General features: G+C 52.2%; 11 protein-coding genes across 11 annotated transcripts; 4 read left to right on the plus strand and 7 right to left on the minus strand.

The window, feature by feature from the left end:
- Window positions 1-560: 560 nt before the first annotated feature.
- On the plus strand, window positions 561-3,645 carry P152DRAFT_512783 (uncharacterized protein). The gene is made up of 13 exons (XM_033682771.1): window positions 561-817; window positions 879-949; window positions 1,009-1,041; window positions 1,096-1,240; window positions 1,294-1,591; window positions 1,647-1,687; window positions 1,735-1,957; window positions 2,010-2,048; window positions 2,100-2,200; window positions 2,248-2,338; window positions 2,391-2,527; window positions 2,577-2,690; window positions 2,759-3,645. Exons 1-13 carry the CDS (start codon window positions 725-727, stop codon window positions 3,638-3,640), a joined length of 2,268 nt encoding a protein of 755 aa, XP_033536048.1. The 5' UTR covers window positions 561-724; the 3' UTR covers window positions 3,641-3,645.
- On the minus strand, window positions 3,589-5,916 carry P152DRAFT_512784 (formyltetrahydrofolate deformylase). Its single transcript, XM_033682772.1, has 9 exons — window positions 5,654-5,916; window positions 5,517-5,600; window positions 5,309-5,453; window positions 4,876-5,253; window positions 4,794-4,824; window positions 4,515-4,747; window positions 4,301-4,463; window positions 4,040-4,253; window positions 3,589-3,991 (listed from the first exon to the last, which is right to left on the minus strand). Exons 1-9 carry the CDS (start codon window positions 5,701-5,703, stop codon window positions 3,868-3,870), a joined length of 1,422 nt encoding a protein of 473 aa, XP_033536049.1. The 5' UTR covers window positions 5,704-5,916; the 3' UTR covers window positions 3,589-3,867.
- A 183-nt stretch (window positions 5,917-6,099) lies between these two features.
- P152DRAFT_465278 (thiosulfate sulfurtransferase) lies at window positions 6,100-7,253 on the plus strand (the record flags this gene model as incomplete). Its single annotated transcript, XM_033680622.1, has 6 exons — window positions 6,100-6,429; window positions 6,489-6,587; window positions 6,640-6,685; window positions 6,733-6,996; window positions 7,058-7,137; window positions 7,191-7,253. 6 exons carry the CDS (start codon window positions 6,100-6,102, stop codon window positions 7,251-7,253), a joined length of 882 nt encoding a protein of 293 aa, XP_033536050.1.
- Window positions 7,199-7,749, minus strand: P152DRAFT_456674 (uncharacterized protein). Its single transcript, XM_033679057.1, has 2 exons — window positions 7,620-7,749; window positions 7,199-7,558 (listed from the first exon to the last, which is right to left on the minus strand). Exons 1-2 carry the CDS (start codon window positions 7,740-7,742, stop codon window positions 7,271-7,273), a joined length of 411 nt encoding a protein of 136 aa, XP_033536051.1. The 5' UTR covers window positions 7,743-7,749; the 3' UTR covers window positions 7,199-7,270.
- Window positions 7,750-7,926: 177 nt separating this feature from the next.
- Window positions 7,927-8,932, minus strand: P152DRAFT_270721 (uncharacterized protein). Its single transcript, XM_033674861.1, has 3 exons — window positions 8,846-8,932; window positions 8,171-8,792; window positions 7,927-8,115 (listed from the first exon to the last, which is right to left on the minus strand). The coding sequence occupies exons 2-3, from the start codon at window positions 8,656-8,658 to the stop codon at window positions 8,112-8,114; spliced, it is 492 nt and encodes a 163-aa protein (XP_033536052.1). The 5' UTR covers window positions 8,659-8,792; window positions 8,846-8,932; the 3' UTR covers window positions 7,927-8,111.
- Window positions 8,933-10,729: 1,797 nt separating this feature from the next.
- P152DRAFT_271082 (PP2C-domain-containing protein) lies at window positions 10,730-12,601 on the minus strand. Its single transcript, XM_033674862.1, has 6 exons — window positions 12,200-12,601; window positions 12,076-12,149; window positions 11,945-12,029; window positions 11,686-11,892; window positions 11,373-11,633; window positions 10,730-11,303 (listed from the first exon to the last, which is right to left on the minus strand). Exons 1-6 carry the CDS (start codon window positions 12,462-12,464, stop codon window positions 10,900-10,902), a joined length of 1,296 nt encoding a protein of 431 aa, XP_033536053.1. The 5' UTR covers window positions 12,465-12,601; the 3' UTR covers window positions 10,730-10,899.
- Window positions 12,602-13,312: 711 nt separating this feature from the next.
- P152DRAFT_271136 (WD40 repeat-like protein) lies at window positions 13,313-15,394 on the minus strand. Its single transcript, XM_033674863.1, has one exon. The coding sequence runs from the start codon at window positions 15,075-15,077 to the stop codon at window positions 13,812-13,814; it is 1,266 nt and encodes a 421-aa protein (XP_033536054.1). The 5' UTR covers window positions 15,078-15,394; the 3' UTR covers window positions 13,313-13,811.
- A 231-nt stretch (window positions 15,395-15,625) lies between these two features.
- P152DRAFT_271146 (Thioesterase/thiol ester dehydrase-isomerase) lies at window positions 15,626-17,488 on the plus strand. Its single transcript, XM_033674864.1, has 5 exons — window positions 15,626-16,051; window positions 16,110-16,174; window positions 16,222-16,283; window positions 16,341-16,757; window positions 16,814-17,488. Exons 1-5 carry the CDS (start codon window positions 15,755-15,757, stop codon window positions 17,362-17,364), a joined length of 1,392 nt encoding a protein of 463 aa, XP_033536055.1. The 5' UTR covers window positions 15,626-15,754; the 3' UTR covers window positions 17,365-17,488.
- On the minus strand, window positions 17,280-18,192 carry P152DRAFT_480614 (putative dynein light chain protein; the record flags this gene model as incomplete). The annotated part of the gene is made up of 4 exons (XM_033681774.1): window positions 17,280-17,903; window positions 17,971-18,045; window positions 18,093-18,131; window positions 18,184-18,192. 4 exons carry the CDS (start codon window positions 18,190-18,192, stop codon window positions 17,613-17,615), a joined length of 414 nt encoding a protein of 137 aa, XP_033536056.1. The 3' UTR covers window positions 17,280-17,612.
- A 300-nt stretch (window positions 18,193-18,492) lies between these two features.
- P152DRAFT_413228 (vacuolar transporter chaperone 1) lies at window positions 18,493-19,587 on the plus strand. Its single transcript, XM_033677003.1, has 2 exons — window positions 18,493-18,852; window positions 18,941-19,587. Exons 1-2 carry the CDS (start codon window positions 18,819-18,821, stop codon window positions 19,288-19,290), a joined length of 384 nt encoding a protein of 127 aa, XP_033536057.1. The 5' UTR covers window positions 18,493-18,818; the 3' UTR covers window positions 19,291-19,587.
- P152DRAFT_271234 (WD40 repeat-like protein) lies at window positions 19,583-24,085 on the minus strand. The gene is made up of 2 exons (XM_033674865.1): window positions 23,799-24,085; window positions 19,583-23,733 (listed from the first exon to the last, which is right to left on the minus strand). Exons 1-2 carry the CDS (start codon window positions 23,867-23,869, stop codon window positions 19,842-19,844), a joined length of 3,963 nt encoding a protein of 1,320 aa, XP_033536058.1. The 5' UTR covers window positions 23,870-24,085; the 3' UTR covers window positions 19,583-19,841.
- Between the last annotated feature and the right edge of the window lie 144 nt (window positions 24,086-24,229).

Consider the following 24,229-nt stretch of genomic DNA (forward strand, 5'->3'; position numbering starts at 1 on the left):
AAAGGAGTCACCGAGTCAGACGCCTTCAATACCATCACCTCAACTTTTGAACTGGAACTGAACAGTGACCATCGATCCGTTCTACTTCAAGTTTGAACACCGAACTCTATAGGATACCAATCTCATACAGACCATGCCACTTTGGAGGGTGCTTTTCTCTAGATAATTTTTCTTTATTGTCTTCCTTTTTCCAGGATATGTCTTCGTCTTAGGCTATCGCATTGCTAAGGGTAAGACCACAGGCTGTCAGCTTCTTGAAATATAAAACAAGTTGCTGTTCTTGCACAATTTTGTGCAAATTTTGTGCTTAAAGTCAGCATTCTTCTTGGGCTACTGTATCCCGTTGTGGTGCCTCCTGAGGGTCTACTTGTCGACTTTAGATTCCCATCGCTGTAGCATCATAATAACATGATTAAAACTTTTGAGAGCAGCAAGAGCCTTTTGATTGGGGTACTCATTGCAGAGCAACTCCTTTTTGAAGTTGTATATGGTACTAAGTTTGAGTAGGATGGCTCGGACCAATATGTGAGTCCTCCTGTTGTGGAGCCTATGCCCTCTAGCAAAAAGTAGGCCCGCATAGTCAAAATGACGAACCATTCGCCGATACGCACGCCATCATAAGATATGGTACCTGGGCGAGGAGTTGAGCTTCGGCCTGATATCTCTTGCCATCTTCTATACGTCGTGGATATGCCTTGTTGGGCTGTGTTACCCGTGTCTTACCATGTCACAAAACGAGGAGCATGACGAGGTGGTGGACCTGTCCGAGATCCGGTGGAAGATGCTGGTTGCCTGCGATATCTGCAGGCGACGAAAGGCGCGTTATTGGTTGCTTCTCATATGTATGGTCCTGGCGCTGAATCTTTATTCCTTTATAGGTGCGGTGCGACGGTGAGAGACCGTGTTTGAGATGCAGCAAAGGTGGAAAGAAATGTAGCTTCTCGACGCGGTAAGTGGCGACGACACCCGCTGCGTATATATCGACTATGATCTGAATACCAGCGACAGAAGACGAGTCGTGATAAACCCCGAGGACATACGGTGAGCAACGGTTATCTTTACAGTAGTGACCCCCAGCACTGAGGACCGAGACAGGGCCGTGAAGCGGCCTCGAACAACCCCTTTGTCCCCGGATCACTTGTCCTCGAAGCGGTCGATCTCAAACGTCTCGTCGCCGAGACCTGTATCCTCGTCTGAGCCTTCAAGGGTTCCAACGGGGAAGGACAGATTAAAGCCAGATGTAAGCAAGTCCTTCTCCTAATCTCGTTCAGGATCGCTGAAAAACGGAACCAGCGGCGAGAGGCCGCTCCCTCCACGCCAGGCAAAGAGCATCTTCTGCTCATCGACTCGGATGACCAGATCGTCTATTCTGGACCATCGACGGGAATGTCCTTGTTCGCTCGCCTCGGCTTGCTTCACACTGTCGAAGTATCTGAGAGCGACAGGACTGTGACGTCTTTTGCGTCTCACTCTGTAGGCGCCTTGGGCATAACGGGAGCCACCACCTCTTCCAGCGACTACTTAGATCTTTGCCTGCAACATTGCCCGCAGGAACTCATGTTCAAGTTGATAAACTATCATCTGGGCACTCGTCAGTCCCGTCTTATTTCGGTACTTGACTGTCACTGAACAACCTTCTCTTACAGCGATCTTCTTTCCACTACTTCACGCTCCTTCGTTCTTATCTGTAAGGCCACGAATCCATCTAGGCAACAGAGCTGATCGCTTGTGCAGGAATTTGTCGCCGTAACCCAACGCCGCCTTCCATGTACTGCTCAATATGGTGCACTCCTGATGAGCATCTTTGCTGTGACGGCGCGTCTGGTCGAAGGTGCCAGAGCCCTCCTTCCAGCGTCGGAGCGCGACCAAGCTGGCGAGAGGTATTTTGAGCTTGCTCAAGACCTTATCAGAACCAGCAGAAATAAGCTCGACATCCGGCACATTCTCGCTCTTTACCGTTGGTGTGGTCACTGCGTTTCCCATTTCAACTTGGCTGACTCGATGCGTAGACCTTGCATTGTATGCCGAAGGTTGCACCAGTTCTGCGAGTCAGTTATTGCTCTAGACCGGTAAAGGTGTATTGTTGACAAAGTTCACAGGCTCCGTCTCTAGCTTCGTTGCAGAAGCAGTTGGTCTGGCCTTTACCACGGGGCTTCACCGTAGTACGAATGAGTTCAAGATGGACCCGGTGACGCTACAGGTGAGCCCTCCGCCCCCTCGCGAGGCAAGTAAGATGCTAAGCGGCAGGTCCGTACCCGCCTATTTTGGGCCTTATATACGCTAGATACCTCCCTAACCTATTCTCAAGGGCGGCCACCACTCATCAGGTTGTCAGAGTGTAAGTCCGCCGATGTCTCGTGCCGCACCGTGGAGTAGCTGAGTAAAAATAGGCAGCGTCGACCTTCCTGTCATTGTCGACAACGAATACATAAAAAAAACGGAGATTCTTCCCCAGCCCGAGGGAAATCCGCCACTGGCGATGGCCGCAGCTGTCAAGATGATCGAGATATACATCGCCCTCGAACAGGTGCGTTGTGATCCCATGCTATTGGATCTCATACTAAGCTGTGCTGTAGGTGCTGTCTGCAATCAACACCCCATCAAGAACACCTGCCGCGGCCTTTTCTCTGAACGACCCTCCGCTTGACCGCAGCGACCTCCTAAAACGGGCGCAGAAACGACTGGACGAGGTACGTATTTGGCCACGGGGCGAGGAGAAGACTGAGGTTGAGCATTGTTAATGGACTGGTTTGCACAGATTGAACGAGATCTCCCGCCATATTTATCGCAAGTCCTTGTGACAGCCGATCCGGCCTCAAGCTTCTTCTACTCTTGCCGCGTCCGGACGGTCCTCCAATTTGTTCGGACTCTTATTGCCCGTCAAGCCCTCATTGACGAACTAGAGACGAGTCCGATGTCCTCCAAGAAAGAGACTAGCTTCGCCACATCGGAAGCCTGCGGCCTCTCGGTAGACACCGTGAAGACGTATTCACGCTTACGGCACTTGGGCCTTCTTCGCTTTTGCGGGTTCCACGCGATATCCCACGTCATTGCCGCTGCGCATACGCTGATCGCGTGTATGTTGAGGAGCTTCGATCTCGCCTTTGAGCATCGACCTGACCTGCTGACCGCCATTGACATCCTGCTCGTCTTCTCATCTACATTTCCGAACGTCGAGACGGTCGTCCAGCTCCTTTTTCAGTTGTCTCACAGTTTGGATCACAACTATGGTTCGAATAGCAAGAGCGAGGCCATTGCCGTCCGAGTCCTCGCTTCGAAAATGGCGCGGCCCGCTTCGAGAGTCGAGCAGCCTCTCTTGAAGCCAGCATTTTCCTGGCAGTCCTGGAATGGTAATTCTACTCAATGGGTTGATCCTGAACACCCGTCCAAGCACATTGTCGGGACTGGGACGTCTCACGCCTCCTCTAGCTACACTCAACTATCTGTCTCGGACACTGACTTTTCGCCTACTCCTCGGGAGGACACATCGGCCTTCAGCACGACTAATGACGCTTCTGCTTGGCTTTCTCTAATAGCTACGGGGCCAGTCGAACCCGAATGGACATATAATGATTCAGATCATGCGGTGTGGGGGGACAGCTTTTCATTTCTAAACGACGGATTGATTAGCAAATGGTAGGAGCTTCTAATATATCATAACCAATTGCTTCATACTCGTTTTAGCCAATCCACTGTCGTTGTCTAAAAACTCGGAACTTCTTCGTTTCCCATGACCCATGAAAACTCATACTGCCCTTGCAACCCACTACCATGCTACAGCGCAGAATCTCTGACCGAGATACGTATGAACAGTGGGCAGATGTAATAATGGAATTGAACACTCATCGTGCCTTACCGAGACGGTTTCTAGTCGATAAGCTCCCGAATATGCTGCTTCCAGGCCGGCCACGCTCCCCATCGCTCTTCAGCGTCAACTTCCTCTGGTCCTCCTTCGCCAATCAGGCTAAGCAACCTCTCAGCATATTCGAATCTGCACGGATGATCAGCTTGAGCACCACCAAAACCACGGCAGACTTACTCTCCCGGATGGCCGAGAATCAAGGTCGAATGCGAATCTGACTCCTCTTCTAGATGAGGTGTCAGCTCGAGTGGCGTACCCGACCAGTAGGCCGCTATTGCTCGAGCTTGCATCTCGGAAAACGGCCAGGGGATGGCTTCGGCGTGGAGCAGTAAGAATGCGAGTGTGGGATCCGGTAGGTAGAAGATCTGGTGTGCATCGAGATGATGAACGCCTTCTTTCGGGTCAGTGCCGGATGCGTACTTCATTGAGGGGACTCACGGTGCCCGCCTTCCAGAGTAGCCTGACCCACCAAGTTCTTTGGTGGTCGGCGATGCTCTTGAGGGACATACGGGTCCCTCAGCAAGGGTGCTTTATCGAATGGAGAGTCCGACGGGAGGCAGAACTCAAAGCGGAAAAGGAATCCGGTAGCAAATACAATCACCTATGGTTGTCAACTCTGCAGGTAGACTAAGTGCCGCGGGAAAGATCTCACGTCCACGTCATCCAGAATCTCTTCCGAGACAGTGATGATCCTACCAGTACCGGAATCGAGAGAGGGTGGCTCGACGGTCCGTATTGGTGCAACATTCTTGATATATTCGGTCCATCCTTTCTCGCGTTCGGTGTCATACCGAGGCTTGCTTCTGAGAGAACGGTACACTCGGCGTGGTGCCAGGGGCGACTCTTCGACACAAAGCATGCCGAATTCTCGCACAAGATCCGCACCTGCATTGTTAGCGGAGACGACAAGGACGAGAAAGGTTGCTCTCACTCGAGGGTCCGGCGCCCATCACCATCACGGTCTATCCATTTTTCAGCTTGCAGTCGCGGGAAAGATGCGGAGATGGACTTACCTTTCCAGCAAACGCTTTCGCCTGTCGGTACCATCTTGAGTGCAAAATTTCCCCTTTCCAGGCCCACAGGTTGTCAATCCATGGGATGAATGGCCTAGAATCCGATCCGTTCGCGACAACGATATTGTCAAACTCTTCTTCAAAGATCTTTCCCACATCTGGCGACTTGCTGGTCGCAGATGGCGACCACTCTATGAGCCATCTTTTGCTTGAAGCACGATCAGGGGGTGTATGCCGTACCCGAGTGACCACCCGGTTGAGTTTGATGTGACTGGCGTAGGTGGCGGCGTGGTTTTGTTGATACCGATAGATAACGTCATACGTTGGAGACTCTGCTGTGCCTTGGGCATAAGGGTGCGAGCGATATGGCATGATATCCTTGACAAGCCAACAGTGAGCACGAATTTTGCAGAAAGCACTTATTGACACTCACTCGAGGCGTGTTGGCCGTGACGCCAGCATATATAGGGGTTGGAGCCGGCGCTGGCTTACCAGACCGTTCCAGGTCTGTCAGAGCAACGGCATGGCCAGCCTCGTCGAAAGAGATTCGGCATGGTGGCGGCGTTGGGTCAAAGTTCCTGTATAAATCTCCGTCAGCGCAAGGGGTCCCAAGCAAATCATTCGAGTGCGACCCGACTCACCAGAGACCACCTACACTGTCGCGTGCCTCGTACGCCACGACATCGAAACCTTTACGCTTGAACTGCTCAATGGCTCCCAGACCTCTTCATTTCGACATCAGCTCTTGTTTTGTGAATTTCACCAAAGTTGCACTCACGCGGGGCCGCAACCTATGATGAGGACCGAAGGTCGCATTTTGACGGTCATCGCTGGTGGTCGTATCCCAAGTCGGGTTGCTCGCAAACATGGCACTGAAGATATAGCTGGAAGAGCCTCGAGGCATGCACATTATTATCCGATCCACTGCTCCAGGTAAAATCCCGTCCGTCTACTACCACAAGCTCCACAGTTCAGCTTGTCGTGATCGTGAGCTCGGCAGAGCCGAAGCACGCAACTGCCCGCCTGCCCTCGGATCACCGAGATGGCAACGAATTCTTGCGACTGGCAAGGCGCTTTGGCGGCTTGTCCTTTATTGACAATATTGTCATTGGTATTTATGAGATAGCAATTCTCAGAAGCGGCCATTGATGGTTATTTTTCTTTTCTGTGTCTTGAGACGTGACAACTAATTATCGAGGCTAGTAAATGACAACGAAGTTCAGCATGCCAGTACCACTCATTATCCCCCCAACGTCCTCTCTTATCGCTGAGCCCGATGCCATTGTCCTAGACGCGTCGTGGCTTTATGAGCCCGATCCACCAACACGGAACGCTTATGAAGAGTTTCAATCAGGTCCTCGTTTCCCAAACGCGCGATTTTGGGACCTGGACGCGGTGTCTGAGCCTCATCCCGATGGGTACGCCCTGATGCTCCCTTCACCAGAACGATTCGCCGCGTTTGCAGGCAAGTACGGAGTCACGAAGGATTCGCATGTCATCGTGTACGACGGCGAAGGCCTCTTCGCCGCTCCCCGGACAGCATGGACGTTCAAGGTCGGTTACCTGCGACCAAGAACATGAGAGCTCACTGACCTGTTGACTGGATGGAACAGGTTTATGGGCACGAGAAGGTGTCAGTGATTAATGGTGGCCTACCGCGCGCGAAGAAGGAGGGTGTCAAGCTCGAGACCGGGCCGCCAAAACCCGTCGAAGTACGTCAGCCTGCACCACTTTGAGGCTCGGCTAAAGGATCGATGTGCACAGGAGACCAAATATCCCGTCCCAACCGTGGACCACAATGCTGTTGTCCGTAAGTGTTGCGTATCATATGTATGGACCGGACTGACCACCATGTAGAGTTCGACGAGGTGTTAAGGCTCACCCACCGAGCGTCACCCTCAGCCGACAGCACTTTGCTGATAGATGCGAGGCCTGTGTCATCCTACCAGGACGGCCACATACCCACGTCTCTCCTTCTGGATTTTCCCTCCTCCTTGCTTCAGGACCCAGCCAATTTCACGTATCTCCGAAGCCCCGGAGACCTGAAGGAGTACATAGCCGAACAGCTTGGTCAAGACAAGTTGGATCAGATCCTCTCTCGCGAAGTGACAGTCGTCAACAGTGAGTTCGAGCATTTCAAAGAATTGTATCATTGAGCACGAGTGCTGACAAGGGTGACTAGCTTGCGGAGGTGGCCTCTCGGCGGCGATAAACTGGTTGTCTCTCATGTCCCTTGGAGTAGATTCTCGACTCTATGACGAAGTGAGCAACTTTTGTCCAATTTCGTTGCGATATAAACTGATCGATTCCTGTAGGCTTGGGGTGGCTATTCCGCCCGGCAGGGTACTCCTACAGTATCAGGCCCAAGTCCTTTGTAGAGCTCACAGCTCCTGCATCAAGCGTCATCCACAGTCTGCGCCTCCCAGATTCCAGTCACAATAGGCTTCCCATCCCTCTCTTCCACCTTTACGATCGTCGTCGCGCTCTGCTTAAGTTCCTTCCCATCTTCCTTCCCCTTGGTCACGTAAGCCGTCCATTGCCCAACAACACCTGTAGAGCCGGAGTCGTTTCTAGTCACAATGTTGAGGTCTTTGATCTTGACAATAGCTGCGGTGAAGGCGGAGCGAAATTGGGTGGTAATAAGTGTGACAAATTCGGAACTAGTCAGGGGAGTGCCGTTGATCTAGATAGACAGATGACCTGAGCATAGGCGCAGGTGACGCAACGGAAAGGAAGCAACGTACATTAATGTTGGCATCTGCGGCAAGCTCAGTGGCTAGCACTGACGCTGCAAGGATATCGTCGGCCTGGAAGAGGGTGCGGGTGAAGAAGGAGTCAACAAAGTCGGCGACTGCGGGTCGAGACATCTCTCAAGGTAGTGGACGGTGGCTATCGCTGTTGCAAGCAATGACAAAGATTGATGTTGTTTAACCCGTAACGTGTGTACGTAGGGCGATAAAGCCATTTAAGCCGATTGCTATTCTTGCGTGATTCTGTGAAATTAGCCCGATGCAATGGTGGCTACTGGTCAAGTTCGGATGGCCGAAGTCGTACGTAATGTCAAAGACCGATGGTACAACAAGGCCGAATGACAGCTCGAGGGATGGTAGGTCCATAGTACCTGGAGCCGACCGTGGGCGAGGACCTTCTCTACCCTAGCTATCGGAGGCTGATCGCCGTCCTCCTCGCCTTCGCATGTGACGACAATATAGTCTCCAACACGGACCTCTCTCCCATCACCTGGAGTTCGGGTTAGTAGGAGAATCGACCGAAGGGCTTCGATAATCACACTTACAATGAACCCGGCCAGTAGCTGCTTTTCGACGGCCACTGTTCGCGCTTACCTGTAAGGTTGCTTTTAGAAGCCGAGACGATGTCATTGTCATCGTCGCTGGAAACGATCGGTAGCTTTCCTTTCCCCAAAGATCCGGGAACGTCAGCGACAGAGAGCGGTTCAGGCGCAGACCGAGTTATGCTGGCTAGCCCGTCGTCATCATCACGACGTGGCATGTACGCAGCGCAGAGGCTGTCACTTAACTCTGTCGTGGGGCTGCGTGCGCAGAAGTCATCGCCGGATTGCTCTGCCCCGTCTTCTATGTCTGGCACGATCAGTCCCGGCCAAGGACCGCCAGTAGCGCCCAGCCCACTACCATCTCTAATATTTTCGTGTCTAGGAGCGCGATCGCCATCTAGGCTTCCGTTTCCTTTGTGTTCCTGATGCGCTGGGCTTGCTGCCCGTCGAATGCGATCGGGACGGTCTGCAGCAATCGCCCCTCGAGACATCCTAAAGAGTTCTTGGGGGGTGGGGGAGTCATCTCCATCGCTGCTGCTGGTCTCGACGCCTTCAGTATGACCGCTGGCCCCTCGAGCCGCTTGATCACTGTTCTGCGCAGAAGCGGGAGCTGCCGCCAATAAACCTTCTTCTGTTAGCACTACCAACCGATTACTCTTAATGGACCGATGAACTCACCATGGCCCCGGATTGGGCTACCTGTAGCCGGCCGGCGCGCTGAGCAATCGTCTTCGCCACTGTCGCCTTCGGTAAGGCCTATAATTTCCACGCTACCCAGGCGGACTCAACGGCTCTCCGTAGGGTGCCGACCTTGCTTATAAGCTGTTGAGATCTGCGGAAGATCGGAAGCCATAGGAGCGTCGTTCCGCAGAGGTTGGTAAGGGACGAAAATAGTCATGGGAGAGATTGCCATAGATAGGGCAAAGTGCAGAGATGGGCTACGGTAGAGGTTTGTAGGAGGAGCGGGGGAATTGAATTAAGGATTTCATGGGAGCAGGAATGGCGGCCCTTAAGCATCCGGCACCGGTGCGGTGCAAGATCCTCCTCACCCGCCCTCTCATCGCCATGGATCAACCGATCCGCTGCTTGCATGCGCAACCCCAGCATCTACCACTGATTTTGCCTCGCCGCTCTTGTTGTCAGTCCGCAATTTGCAAGAGTGTGTGTATTCTGCATCCAAGGCATGAATATGCACTCCTGTCTTTCTTAGTGTGCCGTCAGGGATATTAGGGGTTATCCTAAAATAACGGGAGGTGAAGAGGCGGTGGGTTAACGTTAACAAGTTCTGCTTAAGCAGCTTTCATTTCCTTTCACTTTTCTATCCACGATCAGTAAGGGTTCAGATGTGATATGCGACGACACTATCGCTTCCATCCACACAGTCAAAGTTTGAAGAAAAAGTGATCCGCGGTTCCAAAAACCTATCGTCGCTGGATTTGAGATCGTATGTACCACCCTTAACCAGAAGATAAAGGGGAGGCTGCGTCTGTGGGAGCGCAAGGCCGTGAGGAGAAGGATTGGGGTGGAGGCAATCTCAATGGCCGTGCTAGGACGCTAACCTCGGGCAGTCAGAGAGAGGAACGCAAAGCCTAAAATTGACGCAGGCCAAGGGCTTCGGTCAGTGGTTCGTCACGCGGAGAAGTTCAGCTGGTCATGTCCAGTGAGGATCATGTTAGAATACGACAGCGGAATCCTCCATCCAGCTGAGGGGAAATGCAAAATGACAGGGACGATCGAGACAAGGGGTAAAACTGCTCACCATCGGCATGAAAGGGCCTTTAAGAGGGGAGAACAGTCAGGTCGCATGAATCGAATGAAGGGGGTAGGCGGGGTGGCCGCTGCGAGGAACTATCCGGTGGATCGTCAACGCTCCTCACGCGGGCAGACATAGGTCACAGGGGCGAAAGTGGGCAGAATGGGCCGACAGAAATGAAGGGGGGAGACAAGGAAGGCGGACGGGAAATGAATTGGTGAATGGGAAAAGATGGAGGAGAGCGGGTTGGCGAGAGGGGGGGATAGAGGTATTTATGTTTGAACGTTTTGGGAGGGTTGAAAACGGAAAAGTGCGCTAACCCCGAACCGGCACGCTAATCCAAAAGAGGCAGTCACAGGTCCTCAGATTACATTATTAATAACCACCAATAGTTACAGTATGTTTGTACGGAATAAACGAGACTGGAATCTGGATCAGACCATGGCGACATCACCAGACATCCAGACTATTTATCCAATCAGTCCTGGAAGAGTTGTACATGTATATATTAGGATCCTGGAGCATAACCTTCTATCGATGGTGACAAAGACCGTGCTCAACTACCGTATAAACCTTTCCATACAAACCCTTAACACTCCCCCATCAATGCCCTTCGTTTATGAACACAGGAAGGGATGACAGGATCCCACATCTTTTTCTTGAGAGGGGCCAATGGAATAGCTGAAACCGAAAACACACTAACACACTAACACACTCACAACAGACATTCCCATATGACGGACATGTACGGAGGCGGCATACGGAAAGAACTTTCTTCGATAGGTATAATCTCTCGAAACCACGCCCGCTCAACCCTCAACAGAACCCATGGTCGGCCCCGCATTCCCAGGCACACATCGCCGCCGCATATTCAGATTCGACCTGTGCATTGCAACCAACCCTTGGCACCCAATCCGTTTCCAAATGTCGCGTGATTCGGGTATGTGCAGGATGCTAGTAAATGTCCAGTGACTGACGCTTAAGATGATGCCTCCTTCTTCGTCTCCGTGCTGGATGGCGCGGCGCCAGTCTCCGTCGTCGATGACGGCGCAGATTGGTCTTTCTCGGCTGCCGGAGCGCCAGTGGGAGCAGGGGTGTCTTCTCTCTGTGCTCGGGTCGCGTCCGACTCCTCCGGCAACTCGGTGATCCTCTCAGTCCGATGGATCTGTTCTTCAAGGTCCTTGTCTTCGTCGATGTGGTCGAACATTTCCGAATCGCCCGCTTCGTTGGACAGCTCGGTCCCATCGCCTAGAAGAATGATGCGGCCCCCGAGCGCTCGAGCCAGCTGGCCGAGACCTTGCGAGCGATGGTTTTCCATGTCCATGTCGTAGTCGTCTTGCGCATCCTCGCTCCGGTGATGCATGCCGGGCCCTCGGAGTTCAGCTGTAGGACTCAAGTATTAGTCGCCATCCGTAATGGAACTTCGCGCGGTGGAAAACGGGAGGGACTTGCCATATTCGGGAGGTGCGCAAGGCCCGTCTCCGTTGGCCACTCGCTCGGCAATTTCATTATACCACTCCTCCTTGCTTCGCCCGTTCAGAAGGCCAACGATGACTACCGTCATGTTGTCACAGCCCACGCCGCCAGTGTCGCAGTTGGCAGCAAGGCAATTGTCCATCAGGTTTTCACAGATCACATGGAGCTCCTGCTTGGCCGCAATGCCTCGGCGGACAAATTCAATGACCGCCTGTGAGCTCTGACAGTCCCAGATACCTAAAGTCATCGATTAGCTTCCGCGACACATCGGAGAGCAAAAGGCACTTACCATCACAAGCCACGACTAGAAACTCGTCATCCGCCGAAATGTCATGAACTGTAACATCGGGGAAGGCAGTGACGATTTGCTGCTCAGGTGGTAAATCGGCGCTTTTCTTAAACTCGAAGTCGCCAATAGCCCGCGAGAGAGCCAGATTCCCATTGACTCGCCCAAAATCAACGAATCCGCCGGCTGCGACAATCCTCGCTTTTTCGCCTGTCAAAATGTCAGCCTTGTTCTGTTAACTTTAGGGGTGAAAAATGCCTACCTTCGTTCTGCGGCTTATGATCAAACGATAAGGGCTTTGCCCGCCCTTTTATGCCTAGAACTGACCGTGAATCCCCAGCATTGCCCTAACAGGTTAGAGGATGGCCTGATGCGAAGTGGTGCAGTACATACGACGTAGATCTTATCACTGGATATGATACCAACAGAGGAGGTGCAGCCGGAAACTTCCTCTTCATATTTCGGGTCTGAGTTGTGTTAGCTTGCATTGCCAGTGGAACCATTGGATTCCCATTACCACTCAATATGGCCCGGTCGGTTGCAAGGAAACCATCCTTCAAGGCTTGCTCGATGTCCCCATTACGAAAAGAATTCTGCTTCGCAATGATCCTGTGCAGATTATCCCCGGTGTATATGGCAACCTTATCGCCGCCGTGCCCGTCGTATACACCAAAGTAACTTAAGCGCTGTTTACTCGGCGATAGCTTCTTGTCCTTGGTATCGGCTTTCAGATCCAGCACGCACGCATGCGCATCTTCCATGCTTATACGCCATCCTTGCATGGACGAAAGTCCATATATGACTCGGTCGTCCTGTCCACTGTCCGATTTCTATACACCATGGTCAGAAAATTTTCCATCGTATGGAGAATTGTGAGCGGCCAAGGTAGACAGCACGGTGCTTGCATCGTATTGGATGCTGCACATCGTGCGTGCCCACGGCCGCTGGGTCGCAGTGGACTTACTTTCTCCACCACTGGCTCGGATAGTGTCTGTCCCATGATTCAAATCTTCCACGTCTCGGGAATCAGATACTCTCAGGAGGAGAAGATCGGTCGATGTTGCAACGGCTCCAGAAATCGCATAGGGGTGGGGTGAGATCGGAGGCGGGCGGTCAGGTTGGACGCGGGTTCAGTCCAACGTGCAAAGAGCGAAAGGAATCCGAGTCGAGTGAACTTGCACGGCAGAGGACGATGATGAGCGAGGAGCGGAGGCGGAGTTGAGCGAGGGAATGCCCACTGCAGGAATTGCGCGATATATGGAGAGGGGGCGGAGTTGTCGTGGAGAGAAGGAAAAGGATAAGCGGGAGAAAACAGAACAACGGATCTCAAGGCTCTGGAGCCTAGATGGAGAGTCGAAGTGGCGCTTCGGGAGAACAACTGGGAAATGAGCACTGAGAAGGCTTGGAGGGGGAGTTGGAGAGTCGACTGAGCAAGTGAGTTGCGCGTTGTCGTCGATGTGAAGGCTGCCGAGCAGAGTCTGGCTGGACGCCGTTGGTGGGCTGTGGCGGCCCCAGGCTGCAAGGCTCCAATCTCGCCATTGAGGCCATTATACAAACGTGTAACACGTGAGGTTGATCGTGTATTCTGATATAATTATTTGATATTTTTATACAAAACAGTAACTCTACGCTCTAACATAACTGAACACGATATCAGTCGATAGTCATATATGGCTGGCTTCTAGCAAATTAAGCTGCTGCTTGACACACAAAAGACTGGCTGTTAATAAGTTTGATCTCATCTCTCTGGGCAATAGCCTATGTACCGTACCCGCCACAGGTATGACCCCTACGGGTAAGTTTATAAATTGATTTATTAAGGCAATCTTTGGTTGAGTAGGAACTCTCGGATAGTTTGCCACTATGTCCTTGTATATGGAGGTTCGGATTGAGACTGAATGTATTTTCTATATACCAGTGTCTATATACAACGTAACGGGAAGGGGGAAGGCAACTGATTGACGTTTTACCTTTGAGTCCTCCTCCAGCCTGCGTCTAGATAGAGGAATCAAATGCCGAACCCCAACATCTCAAGCTCGTTCTTCATGCTTCCAGACCTTTGTACATGGCCATCTTCGACCCGTCAACGTTTGGGGGCCTTGACAATCCAGCTACGACCTTCTGGAGTACTACGTACCCCTTTGAATTGACCACATTTTGACCTCTCCGTCATCACCAGTACTGATGAGCACCTCTTCGCCCTCATTTGATCTTCCCCGATCCGCTCGGACCGTCCAGCAAACGTGGTTCACCTCGAAGATATCATGCGCATTCTCGACCTCGGCGACAACCTTCCACTCCCGTGATGTCTCCGTTGGAGGACCTTCCGACCGCACTTCATCTTGATCATGACTGTCTCGCCAAAACTCCTGATACACGACGATCTTACCATCGCTACCAGTGCTGGCGATCAGTCCGGATTTGGGGCTCCAGGCGACGGAATATATGGCTCGCTCGTGCCGTTTCGGGAGGCATGCGTCCTCCAACCATTCTTCGTCGACGTTGTTGGTGCGGATGATGCTTGGGATTCGATCTCGGAGAGGCTTGTCCTCTGCACCGCCTTTGGGAGTCCTCCTCCATATGCGAATCGTTAGGTCATCAGAACATGATGCCAATCTTGGACCAGATTTCTCCAGCTCCTGCAGGTCCTTCTGGCGAGCCGCATCTGGGCCGACGCTGTCTATGAGCGATGGGTTCTTGGGAGGTTCGAAATCGAGACTCCAGACGGTGGCTTGGTGGGCGTCGATGGTGGAAACGCAGATCCAATCATCCACGTCCTCCCGGTAGAGTCGAATCGTGTCATCGTATCCCGCGCTCGCTAAAAGGTCCTCTTCTGGGTGCCAGCGGACGTATTTGATGTCTCCATCATGCTCTTGAAGCACCGCTACGGTCTCGAAGTTATCATCTTCCATCTCTTCCCAGATCCATACGCTCTTATCGCGGCTGCAGGTGGCAAGAAACTGACCACCTGCGCTCCAAGCAACGGACTTGATTTCAGATTCGTGGCCGTCGAGGATCACTGCAAACCGCCAATCGTCGTCTTCATCTTCAGATCGATCGTTTTTGCTTTCCTCGTTGTGAGCCTCGTTCGAGCCGGGATGGTCGTCATGTCTCCAGATCCCAGCACTGGCATCGAATGATCCGGTAGCTAGAACCGACTCGTTTCGCGTTCCCGGCTTCCACGCACACGATCGTATGCTACGCTTGTGACCACCTGTTATTGAGGAGAGCTGTCGGAATGTAGTGAGGGAGAATATTTTGACAGTCTTGTCGGCGGATGCAGTCGCGAGAATTGGTAGCTTTGGGTGAGGTGCCGTCATCCAAGCCCGAGTGTTGAGGGACGGTTGGAAGGATGCGATAGGCTCCAAGGTGGGAACCTCCGAATCTGAATTCATATTGAACTTGCACACGACAATTCGCGAAATCGCGAAGAGGGTGGTGGAGAGTCGAGCAGCGGAGATGACGCCTTATGTCATTTTTCCACACTGGGAAAAAATGGCGATTTCCGTGATTTAAACCACCTAAGACCGATTTTTATATGTAAGTATTACTTCAAGTACCCGTTCACACGACAATCGTTTCCCGCTCCCGTGTTGCTGGTGTAAATGGACGGTTTTGTTCAATTTTGCAGTGGCCAAGGCGGATGATGTCAATCTCTGCCCAGAATCGAGGGAATGTTCAAAACTCCCCGGTGAAGACTCGGACTTTGTGGATGGACTATCACTATCCGTTCTGTTGGGTCTATATGAAGGATCCAAAAAAAAATCTCGATATGATATGCGAGTATTCCGTACTCTGTATCGGATCTGTTTGAGTTGGCTGTGCTATTGATAAGGGACGTGGTTGGCTCAGGGTCTCTGGCTTCTCCAATTCCTAGTCGTATTTATGGAACCCCCAAAGTCGTATGGAAGCATCAACATCCGCGTCGATGATACCGCAGCAAGGTTTTATATCGCATTCTGGAGAAGAGAATTCGGAAGAATTTAGCAAAGATTCGACCGACGAACCCGCACATTATACTGTAAACGATTTAACCCATCCCAGATATGCCAGTTGATGTTAGAGTCTCACCATGCATCGTCCCTCCACAGTCCGCCGGCTCCTGCACTTGGTAAATCGGGTGGCTCAAGCAGACCAGAAGTCCATTCCCTGGACGCAACAGAAAAGCAGACAGTTTCATGTCCAGACCAAGCTCAACACCGATGGCGTGTTTAAAGAGCTTACAGAACAGCGGGTTCTCACTCCATGGATCACGGCGCTTCGAAGCAGGCAGGCTCAAGACGGGAAAGGAGCCGAACCCAGCGAGCCAGGAAAGCCCATGAGACGGACCCTCGAACCCAAAAGGATGTCGGACAGCTATCATAGAGTGGTATGGAATCTTTGAGGGATGCGGTGCGTGTGCGGATGGGTTGACCTTGGTTGTTTAGATTCTTCCGCTGGCAAAGGATCCTTGGCTGTCAGATACGTATCTCAATGCGGACGGTCATATCAGGTGCTTCATGCGTCCCCATGTTAAGGGAAATGCTAACAACTAGTCAGGTTGGGGGCTATATTTATGGATTTGGATGCTCTTTCTGGAGTGATTGCTTACAAGCATACCGGTTGGTCTTCATCACCCGCCCAGTCTTCGACATACGCTTAACGGTTCCGGTATGCAGGGGATTCGGTGACCACCGTCACGGCAGCTTTCGATCGAATAACCATCAAGCACCCGTTGACTGAGATATGTGATCTTGAATTGAGCGGTCAGGTCACGTATGCCACAGGAAGAAGTAGTATGGAGATCTCCCTCCAAGTGGCCAAAGACCCTGGTCCGGATGGAGTAAGGGGCGAAGATGATATTCTACTGAATTGTAACTGTACCATGGTCTCCCTTGACCCCGTCACTCGCAAACCGACCAACATCCATCCTTTGACCATTGAGACGCCGGAGGAGCGACGGTTGTACGAGAGAGGAGAGCAAAATTCCCAGCGCCGACGGGAGCAAGCCAATACATCGTTGGTCAAGTACACCCCCAACGATGAGGAGAGCGACTTGATCCATAATATATGGCAAAAGCATATCGAATTCGATGGCAAGTTGATTGAGTCATCGCCATGACTGGAAACGCCCTGCTAACTTGATCGATAGACCCGAACAATCTGCTGACGAAACCGGGGAACGTGCACTTCATCGAATCAACGCGGATCCAAACGACCCAAATTATGCAGCCTCAGTATCGGAATCGACACAACTTCATGGTATTCGGCGGTTTCCTTCTGAAACAAGCATTCGAGCTGGCCTTTTGCTGTGCGGCCTCCTTTTCGCACCAGCGACCGTCCTTCCTTTCCCTGGACCCTTCGACCTTTGAAAATCCGGTTCCCGTGGGGTCGGTGCTATATCTTTCGGCTCGGGTGGTGTACACCGATCCGCCGCTTGTCCCTGGGGTGGGGGAAGTGGCCGAGCAAGACAGTTCTCGGACTCGGCTACACGTTCGAGTGGATTCCAAGGTCCGCGACGTTGCGCACGGTGCGACCAAGCCGACCGGAACTTTCAATTACACATTTGTCGTGGACAGGGATATCAAGGTCATGCCGAGGACCTACACCGAATTCATGATGTACATCGACGCGAGGCGGCGGCTGAAGAAAGTTGACCGCACGCTTGTTGATATTCGGACCAAGGGCAACGTAACAGAATAGAGCAACATCGTGACCCTATGTACAAAAAAATCATCCGCAATACGTGGACAATCCATGAGCGACACCATGCGATGCAAATGATTTGAAGGAGACCACAACTGACAAAAGCATCTGCGCTTGGCGACCGGGACGGAAGCCCTCATCGCCGTACCATCTAGGCGGCGTGGTTTCCAAATGCAGCCTCCCGTTTCCAACACATAGATATTGACCATTTTAACCCCAGAGACATGCCCGTTGATTCGAGCCTTTCAAACCGCAATCCACATGACGGTCAGCACGACGTCCATGCCCTTTGCCTCACCACCTTCGTATTTGGTGCTCCACATGCCATCCTTCTCGCTGTTCCAGAATGCCGCGGCGGCGCTGTGCATGCCTCGCCGGCCGGCTTTGGAGTGGGCCGCCTCCTGGTCTGGCTCCTGGGTGGTCTCGGATACGAGAGGCGCCGTATGCTGGATGATGGTGCTGTTCACCGCAAACTTGTAGGGAGACGGGCCGTCCTTAACGGAGGTGTCGGAAACCACGGACTCGAGGATCTTATGCTGCCATGGGAAAGGGCGGTTAACTCTGCGCTGGGTTGACAAGGCTGAAAACGGGGGGTTGGCGTACAATGATCCCCTCGTTCCATTTGGCGCATGAGGTATGGTCGTAGGCGGTAGCGGAGGACAGAGCAGCATCGCACGCCTTCATAATGGTCAGTTAGTGGATTGATGAGTTCAGGAGCGACGCACTTGATCTGCGATCTCTTTCAGACGCTGTTCTGGGACGGGCTGAGCAAGTTAGTTAGGTGCAAGATGTAGGAGCGCAGTGGACGAAGCGTACTGGAGCCATTTTATTTTGAGATGAACGTGGACGGGTTCTAAGATATTGTATGGAGCTTTGTGTGTAATTCAATCCAAGCACAGTTTCTTTAGGAGTCTCTTACTTCACTCCAAGATGTCTTACTATCAACATTGAGTGTTGTGATGGAGAGAGCACTTTCGACATCAACAGTTCCTAACGTGCGCCGGATAAAAACACCCAATCGTGCCAATCCAATTCATGTGATCAACAACAACTCTGTATCACGTGCTTTATTGATTACATGTGCAGCTCTTCTCGTCCGCTGGATCATTCCGTCACATTGCTTCATCTTCACCTTGATTCCTCGAGTTGATATCAAGCTATTATCATATGCCGTCCCAAATGCAGTGCCGGTAATTACGGTACCGGCATTATCATGGTTTATGCCTTTTTGGACTTGAATGTTTCTACCACTACTTCAATTGAAAGTGCCAAACGTTAAAGTCCTCAATTGAGTCTTCGTGTCTGTGTCTATCCCCCACAGTAGCATCAGTCTTCAACCCTTCCACCGTCCAATCTGACGGGTGGAGAGAGCAATTGGTTGCCACAACGTCAAGATCACGGGCTTTTCCCTTCCTCTAAACCCCCAAACACGCATATCCTCGACCTCCATCATGTCTAGCCAGCCGCTTCTTCAGCAAGCCGCAGGTAAGCTCCCCCGCAATCACCCATACTGTTCCACCACAACCAATCCCCTCCCACCTTAACTACCGTACTCACTCACCCTACGTTCCAGGCAAGCGCATCGCCCTCCCCACCCGCGTCGAACCCAAAGTCTTCTTCGCCAACGAACGCACCTTCCTCTCATGGCTCAACTTCACCGTCATCCTCGGCGGCCTCGCGGTCGGCTTGCTGAACTTCGGCGACAAGGTGGGCCAGATCAGTGCCGGCCTATTCACGATCGTGGCCATGGCCGCGATGATATACGCCGTCTTCACGTTCCACTGGCGGGCGCGGAGCATCCGGCAGCGGGGACAGAGCGGGTTCGACGATAGATACGGGCCGACGGTGCTGGCGATTGCGCTGCTGGCCGCGGTCATTGTGAACTTTGTGTTGAGGGTGACGAATGCGGGGAAGAAATCTTGATGCGGAAATGCAGCGGTTGTAGAGAATGGTGCCCACGGATTGTTGTAGACTACCAGTCGTGAACGCGGGAGAGGGGATGGTTATCAATCCACCCGGTGGTAGTGTATAAACGTTTCATTCCCACATAATCCATTAGGTTAAATGAAGATCTCCGGGGGTCTGTACTATGTACATTGGAAAATTACAGTTAGATCGACGCTGAGATCATGTCTATTCGCTAGCTCCGGTTGGATTCTTTCTATCATGAATCCAATCAACCTTTACGGCATTTTAAGACCATTGCATGTTATCCATTCGCTATTATGCTGTGCCTTAATGAACCTGCTGAGTCTTAGCCCCTTTCAAAGGGTCTGGTGTGCATGAGCACACATGTATAATATACACCATTGCTTGACGCATGGTCCAAACTTCATTACGCAGGTCATGATGCGCTCCCTTCCATTTCGTTTCCCGAAGAATCCCCCACGTTCACGCTTCAGGTTGCTCCCCTGCAAATTTGTAACAAGCTCAGCTGGCGGACCTTCACGTCTTCCAACGCCATTCTAACCCGACTAGACATAGAGAGAAGACGTATAGTCCTCAATCTCGTCTAGAAGATTGACGGTTTCAGTTTCCTCACATTCTTCTGCTTTCGATCGAAGTGGCACCACGCCACCATGAATTTTCTGGTACCCCAGACCGCCGAGTTCCCAGGTTCCGCAGTTCGAGCAGTGAACCGCCTGATCATTCTCGAGCACGATGGCCTGATTCCCGCACGAGAAGCAGGTGAAGTGGCAGAGGTCACAAGTCTCCGCGACAGGCTTCTCCTCATCGGTGGACTTAAAGCGAGTTGGCCGTTGACATGACGGGCACAGTGCTCGTCGTTGGTCCACGGGGCGGCCCACAGGCGCGGAAAATAAGTTCGTGGGAATCCGGCCTTGAGATCTTCCTGAGTCGCCGATTTCTTGAACGATGTCGGTGAAATCACCACGACGGGATGAGGAGCGAGGAAGTGTGTCCTTCGGAGTTGAGGTAGCGGTTACCCCAGCCTTCAAGTCCCACTGCATCTTTAACTCTTCCTCGAACGTGCAAATCTCCGCCTGCTCCTTCTTCTTCTGCTTTGCCTCATCCCTTTTCCTACGTGGATCATCGTGTCGAGCGAATGGCTGTGCATCATGCAACGTGCGGTCCTCATTCCCAATCTCTAGCACTTGGATGGCGCCCTTGTCTTCTCCGATAAGCAGCTTCGAGAAATCCGGCGAGAACGATCCAGACAAGATGGCGGATTGAAGCTGAATATGATCGCGCACGAAGCCACAATCACGAGATCCGGACTGATAAATGTCCCACGATTTCACCACCCCATCCGACGATCCGCTGAATAGCCGGTGACGATCCCGGCCCCAAGAAAGAAACCGTATACCCGTGTCGGCAAGTTCAAGCGGCTCGTCATCGTCCAACGGGGTGATCGGGAGACCGTGCGACATTGTATGCAGCACTTGGTTTGGGTTTCGAAGATCCCAGACTCGTACTTTCCCATCAGTACTTCCAGCAGCCACGATGCTCTGATCAAAGGGGGAGAAGATCACATCGTTGATGTCGTAAGCCGGCGACTCAAGCTCGATCGCAGAAGAATACCGGGCATTGATATTCATCGGGTATATTCGGACTTCGGTCCTTGTTCCGCGGTTGATGTTCAGTTTATGTCGGTCCGCCACCACAGCTGCTGCAAACTGATTCGAATGAGGACTCCAACCGCACTCAAATACCTTACTCGAGGAAGGCGACACATCGAAAACCTTGGACCCGTGGTCCACGTCCCAGATACAGAGATCCCCGCTCTTCTCAGGCTGCGAATTGGTATCACGTTCTTCACCGAATCCGGCGAGAAGGTAGCCCTGAGTATAGGCGTGCTTGCCCCAATGCAAACAGGTAGGGAATATATGTGCTTCCGGCTTTCCTGCCGCCTTTTTGGACCGTAGTCGTATCGGACTTTCATCCGCACTCGCTTCTGACCGATATTCTGCGTAATTGAAGATAGTGATTGACTTGTCGGAGCGCTTAATTCCGGTGGCAACAAGGTTTGCTTGGCTGACATCCATAACAACCACCTTACGATGAAGATTGCAGGTTATATCCTCTCTCATCTGGCTCTTTCGCACCTTATTCCGTCGCAAGTGGCCGTCGTATCCCGTGGAGTACAGTGAAGAGCCGTCGAGGGAAAAGGCAACCTGAGTGACGGTGGAGTGTAGGCCGGTAGAACGATTTCGGTGACTAGCTAGTTCATGAATCGTCTTGCTGCTAGGCTTCCCCAGAAGCACGTTATACGGCTGGTTATATATAGCATCATTGCCTTCAGACAAACAGGATGCGCCAGCTGCAAACATGTCACCCTGAGGCGACCACGCCACCGATACAACTGATCCGGAGGTACCGGTAAAGGTAAGGGAAGGACCAAGAGAGTCATACACGGTACGTTTCAGGCTTCGGGTAATGGAAGGTGTAGTCTGCCTGATCTCCCTACTCCGCAGTTCTTGGGACGGGGACATCACAGGACGCCTTGTGCCCTGAAGGAGCAAAATTTGGGGGCTTGTCGCCATTCCAGTGCGCGCATCGCGTAGAAAGTCCTGAATGCTAGCAAGACTTCGCCTAAACTGAAGCCGCTCTTGGGCAGAATGAGATATCGCTAGTAACTGAGCTTCTGAGAGGTCCGCGGAGAGCCATAATCGATCACCAGACACGGAAACCGTAGCATCGATGCCGAGAGACCTAATACAGCTATTAAGCTCCGATACTTCGGCTTGTGTAAACCCGATGTGAAGGCCGCTGTCCGTCCACGAGACATCCGAATCTGGAGTCTTTTCCCAGATTGATCCGTTTCGGAGCCTATTGACAAGACTGTTGCGCGTATTCTCGGCGAGGTAAGGCCTAGACGAAAGCCGTTCTACTTGTTGTCTCTTCAGCCGCCTTTCCCATCGCGCTTGGATATTTCCCGCCTTGGTTTGCTCTGTAGCAGAGACCGGAGCAGAGATAATAACCTCATCAAGGTCGTCCAAATCCAGCGGCTTCTCAGCATAGTTTAGCAGTGGCCTTGTGCGTCGAGTCTGCCGTCGTACACCAGGGGCATCGAACGGCATAGAGGCCTGCGACTCTGACTCTGACGCTTCAGATGCAGTGTCGGACGTCGGATCGCTATCGCTTAGCTCCTTTCGTACTGATGCTGGCAGAAGGCTTAATGCAGCCTTTCGAGGCCCGGGGCCGTGGCCAGCGCCCCTCTGAATCCGTGTCGACCATTGAACATTAAGTGTGTTCACTGTACGCCCTAGGATCGCTGCAATGTCCTTCATAGGTGCACCCAGCTTTTCTTTCATAAGCACCAGAACAGCGTGTTGGTCAGGCATGAAATGCGTGCCACTGTGGTCGCGGCCTTTGGTATCATATCGAAATGATCCGCACTGTACTGCAGTCCCGGAAACTATGACCGGAGGCGGCACCAGATCATTTGAGGAGGCGTGGGTGAAGAATCCGTTTGTAGCAGCTCGACCGACAACCGTGCCAGAGGCTTGCATAGGCGTATGCATCAAGGGTTTAAACGTCAATTTAGGCGTGGTTCCCATTGGCAAATGAGTGTGTTGGGTCCGATTCTGCACGGCAGAAACCCTGGCCGGTCGACTTGGCGAAATGACTTCTTTATAACTCTCGCTCGGGGCGCTACGACTCACACTGTTGTCCGGACTCCATAGCTCTTTCTTTGCTAGACTTGCCCGTTTTAGAGTGTGTTCTGCTGTTTGCGTAATTAGATGGGCTTTAGAAGGTACGGGACGTAGTCTCAAATTGCTCGCCGCTGCCTTACTCTTGACAGAGTCATGAGTCTCGGACGGCGGAGCATTCTCTGGCGATTGTAGTCGTAAGTGGCCCCGATACAGCCGCGAACTATCTTCCAGGGCCCTGTCCAGCAGATGCAGACCAATCTTGGGGAATGGCTCTGATCTTCGACAAACGTTTCGCTTCAGTGGCGGGGGTGGCCTGAACGAAGCCGGACCTTCCTCACCTATTCTTCGATTCCGTATTTCGAGACTTGAGGGGTTCAGTGTACCGTTGGACGGGTGTCTAGGGATACGATCATTCCCATCTGTAGCGGTCAAGTTCCTGCCGTTCAGGACTCGCTCAGAGGTTGGGCGGGGATCGAAATCTTTAACATCTTCCGCCTGTGTAGGCGCAGGATCATTCGAAGGACCCCCCACGGGGGATTGCATCAGTCCATTCAAAATAGACGAAAGCGATCCATCATCGACCACTCTTTGCTTCTTCGACGATTGTGAAGCGAGGTCGCCCGGAGCGGCGTGTTTCTGATTCGACTTGAAGCCTTCAAGTAGAGCAGATGCGGTATTTTCACGGTCTTGTGGGTCTAGTTCATCTTCATCTTCATCGAGGGTCAAATCGATGACAACGCGGTTTGATAGACTATGCGACAAGGAAAAGTCAGTTACAAACGCATGCGACTTGGTGGAGAACCCTTGGCTACATACCCACGATTGACCGCCATTGTGACATTCTGGAAGTTACCTTCTAGGAGGTTCACTTGTGATGCTGTCAACATCGGTTCCAGTCCATGTAGTGTCTCGGAGTGGTGGACTGGACCACCGGGGATTGTGTGTGGGAAGGTGCAATGTTGAGGATCACGCAGCGAGGGGAGGTGTGAGGCGTGGAGAGTTGAGTGAGTGGAGGGCGGAGGGTGGTTGTGGGTGGAGAAAGAGAAAATGTTGTTTATAGAGAATTACTAACGGAATGTAGGGAAATATTAATTTGTGATAGTTATGAAATAACAAAGTAATAATAAGTGAAGTCCAAGAGAACGTGAAGCCAACAAGGAGCGGAACGCCGCAGCGGCACGTGAGATGCTGAGAGACGCGTCAATTCGCGTTTGCCGTTTCCCCACGACATCACGGTACTGATAGTC

The sequence above is a fragment of the Eremomyces bilateralis genome, assembly GCF_010015585.1.
Source record: "Eremomyces bilateralis CBS 781.70 unplaced genomic scaffold P152scaffold_5, whole genome shotgun sequence".
NCBI classification, from domain to species: Eukaryota; Fungi; Ascomycota; class Dothideomycetes; order Eremomycetales; family Eremomycetaceae; genus Eremomyces; species Eremomyces bilateralis.